The 20590-nt window shown below is 36.4% G+C and overlaps 1 protein-coding gene across 1 annotated transcript in view; it reads right to left on the minus strand.

Moving 5' to 3' along the window:
- Positions 1-16097: 16097 nt before the first annotated feature.
- The window catches only part of METTL25 (methyltransferase like 25), a 103654-nt gene continuing 99161 nt past the window's right edge, over positions 16098-20590 (minus strand). The window contains exons 10-12 of the mRNA XM_058568711.1: positions 18981-19055; positions 18334-18405; positions 16098-16762 (exon numbers count right to left, since the gene is read on the minus strand). Of these exons, the coding sequence (XP_058424694.1) occupies positions 16670-16762; positions 18334-18405; positions 18981-19055 (240 nt within the window). The 3' untranslated portion in view covers positions 16098-16669. The remainder of the gene's footprint in view (positions 16763-18333; positions 18406-18980; positions 19056-20590) is intronic.

The raw sequence follows: 20590 nt of genomic DNA on the forward strand, positions 1-20590 counted from the left end.
GGAATGTCCCTTTTATCACTATATGATATTTATCTTTGTCTCTTGTTATCATTTTTATCTTGAAATCTATTTTGTCTGACATAAGTATCACTACACTCACTTTCTTTTGGTTCCTGTTTGCTTGGAGTATCATATTCCAACCCTTCACTCTGAGCCTATGTTTGTCTTTAGAGTTGAGATGGGTTTCCTGGAGGCAGCATACTGTTAGGTCTTACTTTTTAATCCAACCAGCCGTTCTGTGTCTTTTTTTTTTTTAATTGATGTTTTAACGGTTTCTAACATTGTGAAATTTGGGGTGGTACATTTTTGTTTGTCCATCACCATATATATGACTCCCTTCACCCCTTGTGCCCACCCCCCACCCCCACTGCCCCTGGTAACCACAGTCCAGTTTTCTCTGTCCATGTGTTGGTTTATATTCCACATATGAGTGAGATCATACAGTGTTTGTCTTTCTCTTTCTGGCTTATTTCACTTAACATAATACGCTCCAGGCCCATCCATGTTGTTGCAAATGGGACGATTCGGTCTTTTTTTTATGGCTGAGTAGTATTCCATTGTATATATATACCACATTTTCTTAATCCAATCGTCAATCGAGGGACACTTAGGTTGCTTCCACTTTTTGGCTATGGTGAATAATGCTGCAATGAACATAGGGGTGCATAAGCCTCTTTGGATTGTTGATTTCAGGTGCGTTGGATAGATTCCCAGTAGTGGAATGGTTGGATCATAGGGCATCTCTATTTTTAATTCTTTGAGGAATCTCCATACCGTTTTCCATAGAGGCTGCACCAATTTCCATTCCCACCAGCTGTGTATGAGGGTTCCTGTTTCTCCACATCCTCTCCAACATTTGTTGTTTTTTGTCTTGGTGATTATAGCCATTCTAACGGGCGTGAGGTGGTATCTTAGTGCTGTTTTGATTTGCATTTCCCTGATGATTAGTGATGTTGAGCATCTTTTCATGTGCCTATTGGCCATCTGTATATCTTCCTTGGAGAAGTGTCTGTTCATTTCCTCTGCCCATTTTTTGATTGGGTTGTTTGTTTTTCTGTTGTTCAGTTGTGTGAGTTCTTTATATATTATGGAGATCAACCCCTTGTCAGATGTATGTTTTGCAAATATTCTCTCCTAGCTGGTTGGTTGTCTGTTCATCTTGATTCTGGTTTCATTTGTCTTATAAAAGCTCTTTAATCTGATATAGTTCCACTTGTTTATTTTTTCTTTAGTTTCCCTAGTCCAGGTAGGCATGTCATCCAAAAAGATTCCTTTAAAACCAATGTCAAATAGTGTGTTGCCTATATTTTCTTCTATGAGTTTTATAGTTTCAGGTCTCACCTTCAGGTCTTTGATCCATTTTGAGTTAATTTTTGTGAATGGCGATAGCACATGGTCCACTTTCATTCTTTTGCATGTGGCTGTCCAGTTTTCCCAACACCATTTATTGAAGAGACTTTCCTTTCTCCATTGCATGTCCTTAGCACCTTTGTCGAAAATTAGCTGTCCGTATATGTGTGGTTTTATTTCTGGGCTTTCAATTCTGTTCCATTGATCTGTGTGTCTGTTTTTGTACCAGTACCATGCTGTTTTGATTACTATTGCTTTGTAGTATGATTTGAAGTCAGGGATTGTGATGCTCCTGCTTTGTTCTTTTTTCTTAGGATTTCTTTAGCTATTCGGGGTCTTTTGTTGTCCCATATAAATTTTAGTATTCTTTTTTCTATTTCTGTGAAGAATGTCATTGGGATTCTGATTGGGATTGCATTGAATCTGTAGATTGCTTTAGGTAATATAGACATTTTAACTATGTTTATTCTTCCAATCCATGTGCATGGGATATCTTTCCATTTCTTTATGTCATCATGGATTTCTTTCAATAATGTCTTGTAGTTCTCATTGTATAGGTCCTTCACCTCCTTGGTAAGATTTAGTCCTAGGTATTTTATTCTTTTTGAAGCAATTGTAAATGGTATTATCTTTTTGAGCTCTCTTTCTGTTAGTTCATTATTAGCATACAGAAATGCAACTGATTTTTGTAGATTGATTTTGTACCCTGCAACTTTGCTGTAGTTGTTGATTGTTTCTAATAGTTTTCCAACAGATTCTTTAGGGTTTTCTATATATAGAATCATGTCATCTGCAAATAGTGAGAGTTTCACTTCTTCGTTACCTATTTGGATTCCTTTTATTCCTTTTTCTTGCCTAATTGCTCTGGCCAAAACCTCCAGTACTATGTTGAACAGGAGTGGTGAGAGTGGGCAGCCCTGCCTCGTTCCTGTTCTCAGAGGAATGGCTTTCAGTCTTTCCCCGTTGAGTATGATGTTGGCTGTGGGTTTGTCATATATGGCCTTTATTATGTTGAGGTACTTTCCTTCTATTCCCATTTTATTGAGAGTTTTATTCATAAGTGGATGTTGTATCTTGTCAAATGCCTTCTCTGCGTCTATTGAGATGATCATGTGGTTTTTATTCTTTGTTTTGTTGATGTGATGTATCACGTTGATTGATTTGCTGATGTTGAACCATCCCTGCGTCCCTGGTGTAAATCCCACTTGATCATGGTGTATGATCTTTTTAATGTATTGTTGTATTCGGTTTGCCAATATTTTGTTGAGGATTTTTGCATCAATGTTCATCAGTGATATTGGCCTGTAATTTTCTTTCTTTGTATTGTCTTTGTCTGGTTTTGGTATCAGGGTGATGTTGGCCTTGTAGAATGATTTAGGAAGTGTTCCATCTTCCTCTATTTTTTGGAATAGTTTGAGAAGGATGGGTATTAAATCTTCTTTGAATGTTTGGTAAAATTCACTGGAGAAGCCATCTGGTGCTGGACTTTTATTTTTTGGGAGGTTTTTCATTACTATTTCAATCTCTTTACTTGTTATTGGTCTATTCAGATTCTCCATTTCTTCTTGGTTCAATTTTTGGAGGTTGTGTAAGTCTAAGAATTTATCCATTTCTTCTAGATTGTCCAATTTGTTGGCATATAATTTCTCATAGTATTCTCTTATAATCCTCTGTATTTCCGTAGTATCCGTTGTAATTTCTCCTCTTTCATTGCTAATTTTATTTGCTTGAGCCTTTTCTCTTTTTTTCTTAGTAAGCCTGGCTAAGGGTTTGTCGATTTTGTTTATCTTCTTGAAGAACCAACTCTTTGTTTCATTAATCCTTTCTACTGATTTTTTGGTCTCAAATTCATTTATTTCTGCTCTGATTTTTATTATTTCTCTCCTTCTGCTGGCTTTGGGCTTTGTTTGTTTTTCTTTTTCTAGTTCTGTTAGGTGTAATTTAAGGTTGCCTATTTGGGCTTTTTCTTGTTTGTTAAGGTGGGCTTGTATCGCTGTGAGTTTCCCTCTCAGGACCGCTTTTGCTGCATCCCATATGGTTTGATATGGCATATTATCATTTTCGTTTGTTTCCAGATAGTTTTTGATTTCTCCTTTAACTTCATCAATGATCCATTGATTGTTCAGTAGCATGTTGTTTAATCTCCACATTTTTGTCACTTTCCCAGTTTTTTTTTCATGGTTCATTTCCAGTTTCATAGACTTATGGTCTGAAAAGATGCTTGTTATGATTTCAATCTTCTTAAATTTATTGAGGCTTGCTTTGTTTCCCAACATATGGTCTATCCTAGAGAATGTTCCATGCGCACTTGAGAAGAATGTGTAGTCAGCTGTTTTTGGATGGAGTGCTCTGTATCTGTCTACTAAGTCCATCTCGTCCAGTTTTTCATTTAAGTCTACTATTTCTTTATTGACTTTTTGTCTGGATGATCTATCCATTGTTGTAAGTGGGGTGTTAAGATCCCCTACTATTATTGTGTTGTTGTTGATTTCTCCTTTTAGGTTTGTTAATAGTTGCTTTATGTACATTGGTGCTCCTATGTTGGGTGCATATATATTTATAAGTGATATGTCTTCTTGATGGAGTGTCCCTTTTATCATTATATATTTCCGTTCTTTGTCTTTCTTAACCTGTTTTATCTTGAAGTCTACTTTGTCTGATATGAGTATGGCAACACCTGCTTTCTTTTGTTTGCCATTAGCTTGGAGTATTGTCTTCCATCCTTTCACTCTGAGCCTGTGCTTGTCTTTAGTGCTGAGATGTGTTTCCTGAAGGCAGCATATTGTTGGGTCTTGCTTTTTAATCCATCCTGCCACTCTGTATCTTTTGATTGGAGGGTTCAATCCATTTACATTTAGGGTAATTATTGATATATGAGGGCTTAATGTTGCTGTTTTGTCACTTATTTTCTGGTTCTTTTGCATTTCCTTTGTTTCTTGTCCCATTTGTTTCAGACTGCCAATTCAGTTTGGTTGTACTGTCTTATGACTCTTCTAGTTTTCTCTTTGTTTATCATATGTGGTTTTGTTTTGATTATTTGTTTAGTGGTTACCTTGAGGTTTGGGCAAAAAATCTTGTGTATGAGATAGTCCATTATCTGATGGCCTCCTATTTCCTTATACTAAGTCAATTCAATCACTTTCCTCTTCCCCTTCTTAGTTGTTCTTGTTATACCTTATTCTATCTTGTGTTGTGGCTGTGTGTTTACAGTGATGAGGTTAAATTTATTTTTGGTGAGTTTCTTCCTTTGATCTTTGAATTTAGTATTTAAGTGTTTGCTAACCTATTCAGGTAAAGATCTACTATTTTTCTGAGTTTGTCTACCTACTTTTCTCCTTGCTCCAAGCTTTGTGTTCCCTTTCTCTTCTTTTTTTCAGGCTGAGAGCCTTCTTGAGTATTTCTTGTAGTGGCGGTCTCGTGGCCATGAACTCCCTTAGCTTTTGTTTATCTGGGAGAGTTACTATTTCTCCACCATATTTGAAGGATATTTTTGCTGGATAGAGTATTCTTGGCTGAAAGTTTTTGTCTTTCAGTATTTTGAATATATCATTCCAGTCTCTTCTAGCCTGAAAAGTTTCTGTTGAGAAATCCGCTGAGAGCCTGATGGGAGTTCCTTTGTACGTTATTTTTTGTTTTTGTCTAGCTGCCCTTAATATTGTTTCTTTGTCGTTGACCCTGGCTAGCCTTACCACTAGGTGTCGTGGTGAAGGCCTTTGTCTGTTAATATATATAGGTGTTCTGTTGGCTTCGCTTACTGGTATTTCCTGCTCCTTCCCCAGATTTGGGAAATTCTCAGCTATTATTTCCTTGAATAGGCTCTCTGTTCCTCTTTCTCTCTCTTCTCCCTCAGGAATACCTATAATTCTTATGTTACATTTTCTAATAGAGTCAGATATTTCTCAGAGTCTTTCTTCATTTCTTTTTAGTCTTAGTTCTCTCTCCTCTTCCATCTGGAGTATATCTGTATTCCTATCCTCTAAAGTGCTAATTCTTTCCTCCATATTGTCAGCTCTGTTCTTTAAAGATTCCAGATTCTCCTTTGTCCCCTCCATTGTGTTCTTCATCTCCATCAGCACTGATTGGTTTTTCTTTATGATTTCAATCTCTTTTGTGGAGAAACTCCTAATCTCATTGAATTGTTTGTCTGTGTTGTCTCGTATTTCGTTGAGTGTTTTTATGATAGCTATTTTGAAATCTCTGTCATTTAGTTTATGGATTTCTGTGTCTTCGGGGTTGATTTCTGGGTGCTTGTCATTTTGTTTCTGGTCTGGTGATTTCATATATTTTTGCATTGTGGTTCCTGTGTTGGTTTTGTTTTTCCTCATCCTGGAAATCTCTGGTTGCAATTTCCACCTACCACCACTGTCTGGTGGTAAAGGGCTGTGTAGTCTAAGCCCCCTGCACTCTGCCCAGGTTTTTCTGCTGCGATCCACAGTTTTGTTTTTTGTTTTTTGTTTTCTTTTCCCCCTGCGATCCACGGGTCCGATCGTTTGATCAGGTCTGCCGCAGATCGCTTGGTCTGGTCTGTCGCGGATCTCTTGGTCTGGTCTGCCGCGGATCGCTATGTCTGGTCTGGTTGGTTGAGCTGCAGGGTCCGGTTTAGCAGGGAGGGGGGAGCTCTCTCTTTTGCCCTCTGGGTTCCTGACATGGGAGGCTTCTCCTTTGCCCCTCTTTATCCGCTCTCTGTGGTGCTCAGATGTTGATGGTAGCCCTGTGGCTCTTCTGAGTCCTCTGTGCGGGAGTTTCCCACTGGCTGAGAGAGTCCGAAGAGCTACGGTTTCCCCGCCGAGGGCCGCCCCTCCCCCCTCTCTGGGAGCCGCGCGGACCGGGATCGCTGATCTGATGGGGAGGGAGAGGAGTTCGCCTTACCTCTCCCCACTTCCTCCGGGGGCCCAGCACGTTCTGCTCTCAGATGTGCGGCAGTGTGGATCTTTCCGCTCTAGCTTTTCACTGTTTGGGATTCCGTTGTTGGTCTGTGACTGTTCCTTTTGTTGTATCTTGTCGGGGGAAGAGTTCAAGGGAAAGCTCACTCCGCCATGATGCTGACGTCACTCTCCGTTATGTGTCTTTTGATTGGTGAATTCAATCCACTTACATTTAGAGTGCTTAGTGATATATGAGGACTTAATACTGCCATTTTATCTTTTCTTTTCTGGTTGTTTTATATTTCCATTGTTTCTTTTTCCTTGTATTTCTGTCTGTGCTTTCAGTTTGGTGGTTTTCTGTGATGTTTTTCTTAGTTTCCTCTTTATTTATGATTTGTGACTCTGCTCTGAATTTTAGTTTTGTGGTTACCCTGAGGTTTGTATCAAAGATCTCATAGATGAGATAGTCCTTTTTCTGATAGCATCTTATCTTCATTAGTCTATGCAGGTTCTGTCCTTTTCCTCTTCCCCTTCTATGTTATTGTTGTCACAATTTATCATTTTTTGTGTTGTGAGTTTATTACCATATTGCAGTGGTTATAGTTATTTTTGATGCTTTCCTTCCCTTTAGCCTTTACTTTATAATTGTTTATTAACCTATTCTCATATAGAGTTGCAATTTTCTAATTCTGCCTGTCTATTTACCACCTTGCTCAAAACTTTGTAAACTTTGCTTTTTTGTTTCAGGTGGGAGAGCTCCTTTCAACATTTCTTGTAGGACAGTTCCGGTGGCAATAAACTCCCTCAGCTTGTGTTTGTCTGAGAAAGCCTTTATTTCTCCTTCATATCTGAAGGATATCTTTGCAGGCTAGAGTAATGTTGGCTGATGGTTTTTGTCTTTCAATTTTTGAATATCTCTCTTCATTCTCTCCTAGCCTGTAGAGCTTCTGCTGAGAAATCCACTGAAAGGCTGATGGGGGTTCCTTTGTAAGTTATTTTCTTCTCTCTGGCCATCCTTTATAGTCTTTGCCATTGACTTTTGACAGTTTTAATATAACGTACCTTGGAGAAGGTTTTTTTTGTGTGTTGAGACAATTAGGAGTTCTATTAGCTTCACGTGCTTGTATATTCAGTTTCTTCCCCAAGTTTGGGAAGTTCTCAGCTACTATTTCTTTTTTTTTTTTTAACAGTTTTATTTATTTATTTATTTATTATTTTTGTAAGGAAGATCAGCCCTGAGCTAACATCCATGCTAATCCTCCTCTTTTTGCTGAGGAAGACTGGCTCTAAGCTAACAACTATCACCAATCCTCCTCCTTTTTTTTTTTCCCCAAAGCCCCAGTAGATAGTTGTATGTCATAGTTGCACATCCTTCTAGTTGCTGTATGTGGGATGCGGCCTCAGCATGGCGGGAGAAGCGGTGCGTCAGTGTGCGCCCGGGACCCGAACCTGGGCTGCCAGTAGCGGAGTGCGCGCACTTAACCGCTAAGCCATGGGGCCGGCCTGCTACTATTTCTTTAAATAAGCTCTCTGCTCCTTTTCCCCTCTCTTCTCTTTCTGGGATATCCATTATCCTTACGTTGCTTTTCCTAATTGAGACAGATATTTCCCATTGAGTTTCTTCATTTTTTAAAAATCTTAGTTCTCTCTCCTCTTCCACCTGAATAATTTCTAGATTTCTATCTTCAAGCTTGCTAATTCTCTCTTCCATATGGTCTGCTCTATTTCCAATGCTTTCTACTTTATTTTTCATCTCATTAATTGTGTTCTTCCTCCCTAGAATTTGTTTTTTTTTTTTTAAAGTTTCAATCTCTTTGGTGAAGTAATCCTTCTGTTCATTAATTTTACTCCTGAGTTCATTGAACTGTCTTTCTGAGTTTTCTTGTAACTTGCTGAGTTTGTTCATGACAGCAATTTTGAATTTTCTCTCTGTTAGATTGTAATCTTCTGTGTCTTCAAGTTTGGTTTCTGAAGAGTTGTCATCTTCTTTCTATGTTACTGTGTTACTGTATTTCTTCATGGTGCTTGATGAGTTGATCCTCTGCCAGCGCATTTGAGGTGGTAAACACCTTTCCTGTTTGGGTAAGGCTTTGGTTACTTTGATTCTGAGCTGCTTCTGGTTGTATCTGAGAGCCTGCACTTTTTACCCTCCACTGCCTCTGCCAGAGGTGTCATTAGTGCCCTCCTTGTGCTCCTTGTGCCTCTGAGGTTGTTGGTGCCTTGCTGCTTATGATTGCTGCAGTCATGGGTGTTGCCACTGGGGTCACCAGACTGCGAGCACCTCTGCTACTTCTGGGGTTGCTTGGGTCTTGTGTTTCCCCACTGGCTCTCTGCAGGCTCTCCACAGGCTTGGGTGCTGCTGCTACGTGTACCACCTGTGCTCCTGCTCCCAGGTTATCTGGGGGTGCTGGCAGCAGTGCCACTGGGGTCCCTGGGTTCATGGGTGTCACTGCCACTGCCAGGGGCCCAGGGTCATGTATGCAGCCCTCACTACTGGTAGAGCTGGTGTTGAGGGTTCCATCACTGGGGGCTGGGTCATGGGTTCCATCACTGGGGGCTGGGTCATGGGTACTGCTGTGGTTCCTGAAATCTCAGGTCACAGGTGCCACCTGCCACTGCTGGGGGAGGGGGAGGGGCTAAGCCACGAGCATTGTTGCTGCTCCTGCAGCCTCTCTTCTCTGGCACCAGTGTGCTTTTTGAAATCTCAGGTCAGGGCACCACTGCCACTGCCAGGGGTATCCACATTTTGGATTACCACTGCCAAGGGAGGGGAAGATGGCTGGTCCCCTAGTTCTACTGTCTCCCAGAGGTCCAGTCCACTCACATTCAGATGTATAGATGTATGGATCTCTCAGGTGTTCTGGTGTGCTGTGCAGGCAGTCCTTTGTTGGTCAATGGATGTCCTGCTGGTTATAACTTACAGGAGAGAGAGAAAGAGAAAAACTCACTCTGCCATGATGCTGACATCACCCCTTGCTAATGTTTTCTTATATTATGGTTTTAGCTCTTTCCACAAGTTTTGTTGTGTAACTTTTCCACTATAATTCAATTCAATTATTTTCATTATTATTCAAAGTATTTCCTGATTTCCATTGTGATTTCTTCTTTGACTCCAAAGTTATTTAGATGTATAATTCTTGAGGCATATAGGAATTTTCTACTTATCTTTAAAACAATTCTTTTTAGCTTAAATGCATTGTGGTCAGAGACTATATATGATTTCAGTTTTTTGAAATTTATTAAAATTTGCTTAAAATCCCAGCACATGGTCAATTTTTGTAAAAGTTCCATGTGTGCTTGAAAAATTATGTATTCTATAGTGGTTGGGAATAGTTTATTATATTTGTCCATTAGGTCAATTTTACTTATTTCATTTTTTTTTTTTTTTTTTGTGAGGAGATCAGCCCTGTGCTAACATCTGCCAATCCTCCTCTTTTTTTTGCTGAGGAAGACTGGCCCTGGGCTAACATCCATGCCCATCTTCCTCCACTTTATATGGGACGTCACCACAGCATGGCTTGCCAAGCAGTGCGTTGGTGTGTGCCCAGGATCCAAATCGGCGAACCCCAAGCTGCCGCAGCGGAGTGTGCACACTTAACTGCTTGCGCCACTGGGCCGGCCCCCTTATTTCATTTTTTAAATCTTATATCTTTATGATTTTGTTTGCTTTTGCCATCAGATAGAGAGCATAAAAATACTCCTAGCATGATTGTAGATTTATTTCCCCTTGTAGCCATGTTAATTTTTGCTTTATATATTTTGATATTAACTGAATACAAACCTAGAATTATTATATCTTCCTGGCACATTAAAACTTTTTTCATTATGAAGCTTTTTTCTTTATCTTTAAAAATACATTTTGCCTGACATTAATTAAAATCTACTTTGATATTGATACAGCATCCTTTTGATGAGTATTTGCTATTAATTTTGAACATTTTGTACCCTCATGTTTTAGATGTATCTCTTGTACTAGCATATTGTTGGGTTTTATTTTTCTAAGAATGCAATCTTTGTTTTATAATTGAAGCATTTAATTTACACTTAATGGGATGACTGATATATCTGGATTTAAGTCTACTATTCTATTATTTGCTTTCTGTATGTCTATATGTCTTGCCTATTCAATGTTTTTTTCTCTCTTTCATTGCCTTTTTTTTTTTGAGAGAGAGAGACTGAGAATCAGTATCACATTGGTTGAGCAGGGCCCCTGTTCTGGACCCCACACCTCAGGGGTCCCTGCCCTTTGGAGTCATTTCTGGAGCCTAGGATGATCTGGGCCAACAGTGCCATCTGGGCAGGGCAGTTCAAGTCCAAATTGGAAACTGTGTGGGTCCTGGTCCCCATTTCTCCCCATTAGGCCACTCTCTCCCTACCTTCTCCCAACTGTGGGGGCTCAATCAGATATCCTCCAAAATTTTGAGACTTGTTCCTATAAAGTTAACCTGGGGCCCACAGTTGGACCACAGTTCCAGGAGGGCAGCCAGGAAAGAAGATTGCTTCACTGGCTGGTACAGTGTTTCTTCCATGGGACCTGCAAGATTTGGCTGCCTTATTGACAGGCTAATTTTGGGTGACTCACATTGTTTATGTAGAACAGGCATCTGCAAAAAAATATTTGCTCATGGTTCTGCTCACTCTTGGGGTGGCCCTTTGAGAATATAATTTCATTCTTTTTCCTTCTATTATCTTGGAAGTTATATTCTTTATAATTCTTTTAGTGGTTACCTTAGTATATTACCTAAGTCTTAACTTCTCAAAGTCTAATAATAATTATTAATATTATTTTCCTCTTGGTCACTGAAAGGACCTTGTTAGAACATGTAACTCCATTTACTACTTTCTCTTGTATGCTACTTGTTTTGATTATTTAAATTGTATATATCTTTTAACTCCCACCAGACCTTATTATTATTGTTTTATATAGTCAATATTTACCTGAGTTTACCTATTATATAGCCTTTTTGTTGGTCTTCCTTTCATCTTTCATTTGCAACCTTCCATCTGAGATCATTTCCTTCCTGCTTGAAGAACACCCTTTAGTATTCCCTTAGGTGCAGATCTGCTATTGAAAATTCTGTGTTCATTTGTCTGAAGCTGTCCTTATTTTAGCTTAAGTCTTGAAGGATATTTTTACTGGGCATAGAATTCTAGGTTGGCAGTTGTTTATTATTAGCACTTTGGAGGTATTATTCAATTGTCCTCCAGTGTCTATTGTTTCTGTTGAGAAGTCCATTGTCCATTCAATAGCTATGCCTTTGTAGGTAATGGGGTTTTTTTTTTCTTCTGGACATTTTCAGATTTTCTTGTCTCTGGTTTTTAGCAATTTAAATATATGCCTAGATATGTTTTCCTTAAAATTTTTCTTCTTTAATCTGTGATTTGATTGTTTTTCAGTTGAAGAATATTCTTAGCCCATTATCGCTCTCAATAGTAGTTTCGCCATTCTCTCTATCCTTGTCTTCTGGGACTCCAATTATATGTGTGTTAGACTTTTCCAATGTATTCTCTATGTCTCTTATCCTGTGTTCTGATTTTTTCTATCCCTTTGTCTCTCTGTGTTTCATTCTGGATATTTATTTCAAAATTTACTTAACAGTTCACTAATTCACATTTCAGCTATGTCTAATCTCTACTAAGCCCATTCACTAAATTATTAATTTTGGTTAATGTATTTTTCACTCTTAGAATTTCCATTTGATACTTGTTTATAGTTTCTAATTTTCTGCTGAAATTCTCAGTCTTCTCTTTTATCTCTTTCAACTTAGTAAGAATGATTAAAGACTCTGTCTCATAACTGAAATATATGGAAGTCCTATAGGTCTGTTTCTATTCTGTAGTATCTCTTATTTTATTTTTTTGGTGAGGAAGATTAGCCCTGAGCTAACATTCCTTGCCAATCCTCCTCTTTTTGCTGAGGAAGATTAGCCCTGAGCTAACATCTGTGCCCATTTTCCTCTATTTTGCATATGGGATGCCGCCACAACATGACTTGATGAGTGGTGCGTAGGTCCATGCCCAGGTTTCGAATCTGCAAACCCTGGATGGCCAAAGCAGAGCACATGAACTTAACCACTATGTCACCAGGCTGGCCCCGTAGCTTCTCTTATTTTTTAACCTCCCTATATTCAGGTCATTTTTTCTAGTGTTTCAGACATTGCATTTGCAAAATTGTTTGTAGAAGTAATGTGAGGCCTAGAATGTTATTTTCTTTCAGAAAATATTAGTATTTATTTCTGTAGTTTCCTAACCTATAAAATAGGGATAATGATAGTACCTACTTCATGAGTTTTCATGAGGATTAAATGAGTTAATACATGTAAAGTGCTTAGGACAGTGCCTAACCAAAAATCAATGTTTTCTAGTTATGAAGACAGACATCCATAGATGCTGCCTTCTACAGGACATTTTAGTAAGTGATTTAAGGCAGAACTGATACATTAATTTAGCAGATACTCATCATGAGCATTTTATGTTGCAGGTACTGTGTTGGGTGCTGGGTATCGAAATATGCCTAATAATTGTTGGGAGATGCAATCCACATAGTTACAGACTGGCAGAATAGTAGTTGAGTCCTTTTGTTATACACAGACGTATTCCAGGAGCTTCATCTGTGTTCCTTGACTATTTCTATCAATTCTAAGCCTCCCTGAATATTAATTATTAATGTAGGATCACCATAGTGGAGTTAAGATTAGAGCCCTGTCTGCCTGCATGTATTTTAACAGCATGTCACTGGGCTATATATATTTCTACAAAAAATTGATGGCAATGATATTCTTAAATGGCTTTAGAACAATGAACTAAAGTTGAGGAGATTTTAAACAAAAGTTGTTTCTGTGTATTTTGAAAACAAACTTTAAGAAAAACAGCAGAAAGCTAGGAAATAAAAAAAAAGAGTGGTCAATTTAGCTCTTAGCTATCTAGGAAAGGATGGAACTTCATGACTCACTGCAAAGACTTTGGAATAACTCTGCATGTTAAAACTGGGTAATAATAATAATAAATATTACTAATAATAAATAATACTTTATTATTATTATCTAGCACAGTGGCTAGAACCACAGATTAAAAAACAACCTTCAGATGCATGTAGTGTGGAAAGGCCTTTTGTGTAAGTCTCTGCATTTATACTTACAGATACAGTGTAGTCACTGTTAGAAATAATGCTAGAAATAAATATTAATCTTAACAGATAACCTCAGAAAGCAAAATTACTGTGAAATTTAACTACTGAACATAAGATAATGTTTTCCATCCAAAAATCAAATCTACTTTTTTGTCCACATTTAGTGGACAATTCCCCAGATTTTGAATGGGAATGCTAAAAATCCATTTGTACGTTGATTAGAACTTAGAACACATTTTTTTTCCTATAAAATCAATGTTATAAATATGGATAAGTTTGCATTTCTCTCCCTCTAGGGCATTTAACAAACACAACTATTGCTTTTATATTACGCATTACATGTCAGGAATTAAGTGTTTTACATTGAGAACTGCAACCATCTGCATCAATATGACAGAGCTATGGGGTCTAAGAACTGAGACCACCTGTGTCAACATGATTTATTTGTTTGTTACAAAAAAACTTTGCCCCTGAAAGATAAGACTGTAAATGAATAAATAACTTCATTGTTTGTTTCAGGAAATTCCCATATATTAATTTATCTCAGACAAACAATCTGCTCACCTTGGCAAAGAGTTCACTATTCAAGCAACAGCTTACTTATCAAGACTTGCTGCAAGACCCTCGCCTTGTTACAGATACTAATCTAAAACTATTATGTCATGAACTTTTCCAAATCCCAGTCTATTCTCCACCTAAAAAGACCCACCTTAAACTACTTGAGCCCAGACTCCCAAATCCTATAAATAGACTCCTCCAACTTCTCCCTTCAGAGACTGTGGAGACTCTCAAGGCAGAGTCTTCTCTTTTTGCAGAGAATTCAAATAAACTTAGTTTTGCTTTATTAACAGGTTGTCTGAAGATACTTTGGAGAAGCTCAATAACATCTCTACTTCTTTAATCTTCACAGCAACCTTATGAGTAAATTCTATTCTTATGTCCTTTTTACAGATGAGAAACTGAGGGATACGGAATAGTTAAGTGACTTACCCAAGGACACAAAACAACTTAACTCACGTAAATCTAAACTACGGTACTAATATTAACTGAGTCTTTCTTCCCTCTACGTCTATCGATTTGAGACACCCTGAAGAATCCTGAGCCCTGACCCTCTCAGACCTGTAATTACAGTACTAATTAATGTAATTAGTAATTTTATTATTTGGTTTCCTCATTGGACTGTGAGCTCTGTGAGGACAAGACATATCTTGTTTGTCTCTGTACTGCCAGTACCTAGCATAATCTCTGACACATGGTAGGCATCCAATGAATGTTTATAAAATAAATATTAAATGAAACTCCACTTCATAAATGAAGCTCTGAGATATTAAGTCTTGCTTTAGCTCACCCAGATTTGGTGCTCCCACCAATGCACTACATTCTTTAGCTCAACTACCTGTAAATGAGTTCTCAAAGAGCAGTTTTTATGAGAATCTAAAGACACTGCAATGGGATTCACGTGTATAAAGCCCCAGTTCTATTGAAATATTATATTTGTTTGTTTTTTGCTGAAATATTATCATCTCAGTATGATCATACAGGTCATCTCATGTTGATTAGATGCTTGAATCCTACATTTGTCGCTCATTAATAAAAATGCAAAACATTAATTGCTAAATGCAATTTCTAACAGTGTTTTAAAACATAGAGAAGTTACTATAAAGTTTCCTTGGTATTGAAAGAGTTGTAATTTCCAATACTAAGCAAAGCTTTACACATATAAAGTTCTTTTTTTTTCCTTTATTATAATGAGAAATGAATGTTATATACATATTTGGGCATCAAGGAGAAAGTTTAAAATTTTACATAGAAAGTGGAATTATGAAAGGAAGGAAAGTAGGTTGCAAACGTTTTCTGCTCCTTTTGAGACCGCTACTCATACAGCAAATGATATGAGGAAATAAAATAAAATAAACAACCTACAGAGACACATCAACCAAATGCAAACATGTGAACCCTGTTTTGATCCTGAATTGAGCAAACTGATACATAAGACTTTTTGAGCAAATCATAAAAACATAAATGAGGACAAAAGATGTTATTACGGAAAAAATTCTTAGCTGAGAAATATATACTAACATATTTATGGGAAATAACAAACTGCCTGAGATTTGCTTTAAAATTCTCCAGGGCATGGGTGTGGGTGACGGGTGTGCATGTGTGCATGCTCAGGTGTGTACAGATGAAACTAGATTGGTAAAATGCTGATAACTGTTGAGGTTTGTGATGAGTACATGGGGATTCATTACACGCTACTCTCCACTTCCGAATGTTTGAAATTTTCCAGAATAAAAAGCTTAAAAAACGGCTAATTTTCCCAGTATTGTACTAGCTATACAAAGTACCTGATAACTCACGTATATATTGGCTGCAAACTCAATGTTAGTATTACAACCCAAAGCAAAAAGTTATTCTTCTCATTTGTTGATATACTCCAAAATATAAGAAAACAGTTACTTTTTCTGCTTGGGAGAATTTTATTACAGTCTCTAGCTGAGCATCAAAGAAGCTTTCTCCCAGCGCCCATCTCTTCTGTGTGTATTAGAAACCTCAAGTTTTCTGCTACTGAAAGGAACCTGTACCACACTGAGCAGAGTGCTGGCCTTCTCTCACTGACTCTTGCTTTACTCAGATGGGCTTTTTATAGAGCACAAGGTAATTCCATTAAGTGCCAAGCCATCCCTTTATTTTAGTAAGATAAATAGCCTTGAGAATTCTTATAGCGAATATAAGAATATATAATCTTATCTTATAAGATACACATTCCTTTAAGGGTACAGAATATTTCCTCATCTAACTTAGATTAAAACCCAGTGAAAAATATGCTTTATATTAGGCACTTTTTATGGCTGGCCTGGCTCCTGGGTATTTCTTTCCTTTAAATGTGGATTTTCCCTCCTGATAACATGGAAAATCCTTCCAAAATGAGGAGGAAAGTACAAATGATCTTCAACTAATTTTACTATACCTACATCTATACCTTTCATCTGCTTTTAAGTCAATAAAAGTCAAAATATAATATGTAGCAAATATTAAGGGTCTCAAATATTGAACAGGAAACAAAGCTCAGATTTCAAAGTCCTTTTGACATACTAACTCAGGAATGTAGGTCAATCCTTTTATAATATTTTCACGAGTTCTTATTTTATTAATGTATGGTTTGACAATGGAAAAATGGATTATGGCATTCTATCGTTAGCTATTATTTTATTATTTAAAACATACAGCAATGTTTTTCAAATATTTACATAATATGACATAAAAAAAGCAAAATTAGCAATAGATTCCACAAACAGACACATCTAATACTTTGCTTCAATTGAAATCATTGCTGCTTCTTCAGAGCAATAACAGCATAACATCTGGGAGATTTCACAGGATCAAACAACTTTACAAGCGCAGACCATGCAATATCTTCCTGCAAATTGATAAGTGATTTAGATATATAACCATTTGTTGAAGATAAAAATGAGAGATCAGTCAGACTATATACTATAATACAAAAACTACATAAAAAACAAACTATATAAAAGAAAACTAGTTTTGGTGAATAAAATTAACATTTACAATTTCACCTTCAGGAATTTATGCTGAGGAAATAATTAAGATGTACATAGAGAGTGAACTACAAGGTTACTCTTTGCTGTGATTGTGAAAAACCGGAAGTGGCCAATAACAATCAGGTATTACTTAAATAAATTATTATAGGATGAAACATTACTCAGCTTCTGCAGTATATTTAATAAGATCGGAAAATTCTAAATAAAATAATAAATGAAAACAGTTAGATGCAAAACTGCATTTATAATTTGACTCCAACTTTAATTAAAGTATAAAAAATGTGCATATACATATACGTGCAACATACATATATTAGAGAGAAGCACTAGAAAACAAAAATTTAATAGTTAATGCTGAAAGGTGGGATTATCATTGCTTTTCATTTTCTTTTTTATATTCTTCATTTTAACTTTTCTAACATAAATATGTATTACTTTTATAATAATAAAATATTAATAAAATAGCATCGATATGATTTCTATCACTTCACTACGAAGCTATTAATTTTTGTGCATATTGTTTTATTTAGGTCAATGGAAATTGTTTGAAAAGGGAAATGATGAGTACCTAGTAAAATAGGCCTGATTCTGTCACCTGCCAATTTGGGAACCAAAGCTTTTCAGTGATTTTGAGTTCAGTGATTTTGGTAGTTTAGGAAAGGACATCATTATCTAAATATTTAAAAATTGCCTTTCTCCATAAAAATACAAATTAGAAGAAAAGCAAACATTTATTAAAATCCACTTCTTCCAAGTAGACCGTTGAAAAGAAGAAAGTAATGCTCCCCATATGATAAAACAGAACTGTTAAAAATAAAGGGTTTATAGTGGAAACATAAAGCTGAATCCACAAATGGGTTTAATTTAAACAGTTCACAAAACTTTATTTTGATCACAGCTCAGAACAGAATCTGCAAAAACCATTTCCCCTAAAGATAACCCAAAAGACCATTCTTTTTGGTCATTCAACATCGATAAAACAAATAAGATTGTGAAAAAATAGAAGCAATTTCAATTGATCAGAAAGAAGTTTCTATATTGCAGAGTGCATATGTCCAAAAGTCCAAAAGTGAATTAAAAGGCAAATTTCTTACAAAATGAAACATATACGATATCTTTTATGTCTGGCCTTTATTAATTTTAGCTATACAATATGTCACATATGATGGTTTGTGTTCACTGCCTACTGTATAATAATTACCATACAATTAAAACAATGTAAACTTTATTATAGCAGCTTTGCTGAAAACATCTGTTGTACATATGTTTATGTTTAAAAAGAGACGGAATGACTATCTAAACTTAAAAAATATGAGAAAAATTATCTTACTAGTTTTATGTGAAAGAAACTTATCCCAGATATAGGTGGATCCACATTACTGGATTTAATAAAGATACTTATTACGCATTTAAAACTAACATAATTTACCTGCTCTTTCAGGTAGCAAAGTCGATCCAGAAGAATCAATGTCTCTATACAAGGAGCCAGAACAACTTTCAACTAAAAGAAAGAATTCAAGATAGGATAGTGGTACTAAACAAACAAACAAAAAAACCAAAAAACTAGCTTAACACTTATGTGTATGACAATGTATTTACAGATATTTATATAAGGCCAAATCTCCAGTACCCAGTGTACATCTTCAGAAAATGAATACTGCAGAGATCAAACGTTTTTCTCCAAAAACAATAGGAAAAGAATGCCCTTTGAGTCACTTTGAGGTAGAATCCAAAGGCAATCATACATATGGGATAGAAAGCTTTTAAAGGGGTACTAAGAATGAAATCAATAAAAGGAATTCTTGTGAAATAACTGCATTGAGACCAATATGTGTTCAAAGAACTCTGAAACTTCTTCTGTGCATTTATAATATACTTTAAGAGAAGTCTACCATATGTTCTCTTTATTACATTACTGGCACCTAATATAGTTCTGAAATAGGAAATGATTCAAAATGGTTTTTCTATAGTAAGAGAAAAACAACATAGATTGGTTAGCTCCATAACAAAATTTAATAGGACCCTATTCAAGTCTAGCAACATATCCAATTTAATATGATTAATTCTGAGATTTACCATATTAAAAGCTTCCAGTTCATTCATTCTAGGCTTATACTTCTCGTAGTAGTCCATTATAATTTCTTCTGGCAGCTTCAAGATAAAAACAACAACAATAAATTTAGCAATAGTTAAAAAAATTTTTTTTCCTTATCAAACATACTCTAAAGTAAAATAAACATAACAATTTAAAACAACCTTAGGCGTCTGAAGAGTTCTAAGGATATTCATGAAGCAAGTCAATATAACTCTAAATTCTTTCATTTAAATCTTTTGCACTGATACAGGTTATTCAACATATCAAAAACAAAATCACCAATAACATCCTTTTAACATTGTTTAATTTCAACAAGTAGTGATGAAATATTTACTTTCACTGGTTTCTATGCCTGTGGTACATTGTAGGGGCTCAATAAATATTTTTGAATAAAATTAAGATTTAAAGCAATATATTGAAAACTACATATCCTAGAGAATAATTCAAAGGCAGCAGGAACACAATAATAACATATATTCATATTTAAGGTAATTTCCTCTAACAACCACCTAACAAATCCATCAACAAGCATTACTGTTTTTTCTCTAAAACATATGATATCCATAGGACACTGAACTCTTGTGATTAGCAGGCCCCTTTCTAGATCACTTCCATGTTTCTGTTCTCACCAGTTGAGCTTTATGCTTACTAAGTCAATTGTATTTGTTTCTAAACTTGTTATGCCGACTAGCATATTATTGTAATGATATAAGGTAAGTAAATATTCTATAATCAATGAAATACGAATGCAAAAGGAAATGTTTCTGTAAGCTGAATGCCTTTGTGAAAGGCTTGATAAAGGAAAGTCACCAGAAGAAATTGCTGTCAATTTAGATGCAGTCAAAACAACTGAATAGATCTAAATAGTCAAAAATCTTAAAGGACTTAGATATCTTTGCAAATGTCCAAATGAATTTATTATTTTTTTCAAAGCCCCTATTCTTTTTCTTATGGCATTAAATTTCTTTTGAATTTGAAAGGACAAAAGGGTAACAGTGAAATGTAAGGCTTTGTCTCACTCAGTTTCTAGTGTAGCCTTCTGGAAAAGATCCCTCCCTTGGTACAAAGCAAGTGCAGATTACCGCCCCCCGTCCCAAGCCTTTTTAAAATGTTGTCCATCTTCGAATCTTATGAGTACCTCTTGAACCAAATTTTTGCAGTAGAGTATATTGGACTGGATTCGGGCCTGCACTTCAAGCCAGCAAAAATTCTCATTTCACAAAATTGTGTGTGTATTTGAATTATAGCCTTTAGTCTTTACTTCTCTCCTGCCCTCTGGGATCAACAGCTGCAGGACTAACTCAGAACTCATACTGTTTTTTTTGATCCTGCTTCACTAGCATACTGCTTCCTACAAAGATGGCTTTTCAAAGTGATTCCTTGAGTTCTCCAATATTCTGTTTCTCTTTTGTGCCACACCGAGAAGCACCACCCTGGTCATCAGTTGCATTTGTTCCAAACTAGGAATTGTTGATTTTGCTCCTCAGGATATGCCACTTTTGAGAACTGTGTTCGGTTGCTTTTGCTGGTGATCTGTAACCCCGGGCATCTTCTCTTGGCATCTTTCTGTATCACTCCTTATCTTCATTGT

The sequence above is a fragment of the Diceros bicornis genome, chromosome 25 (genome assembly GCF_020826845.1).
Source record: "Diceros bicornis minor isolate mBicDic1 chromosome 25, mDicBic1.mat.cur, whole genome shotgun sequence".
NCBI classification, from domain to species: Eukaryota; Metazoa; Chordata; class Mammalia; order Perissodactyla; family Rhinocerotidae; genus Diceros; species Diceros bicornis.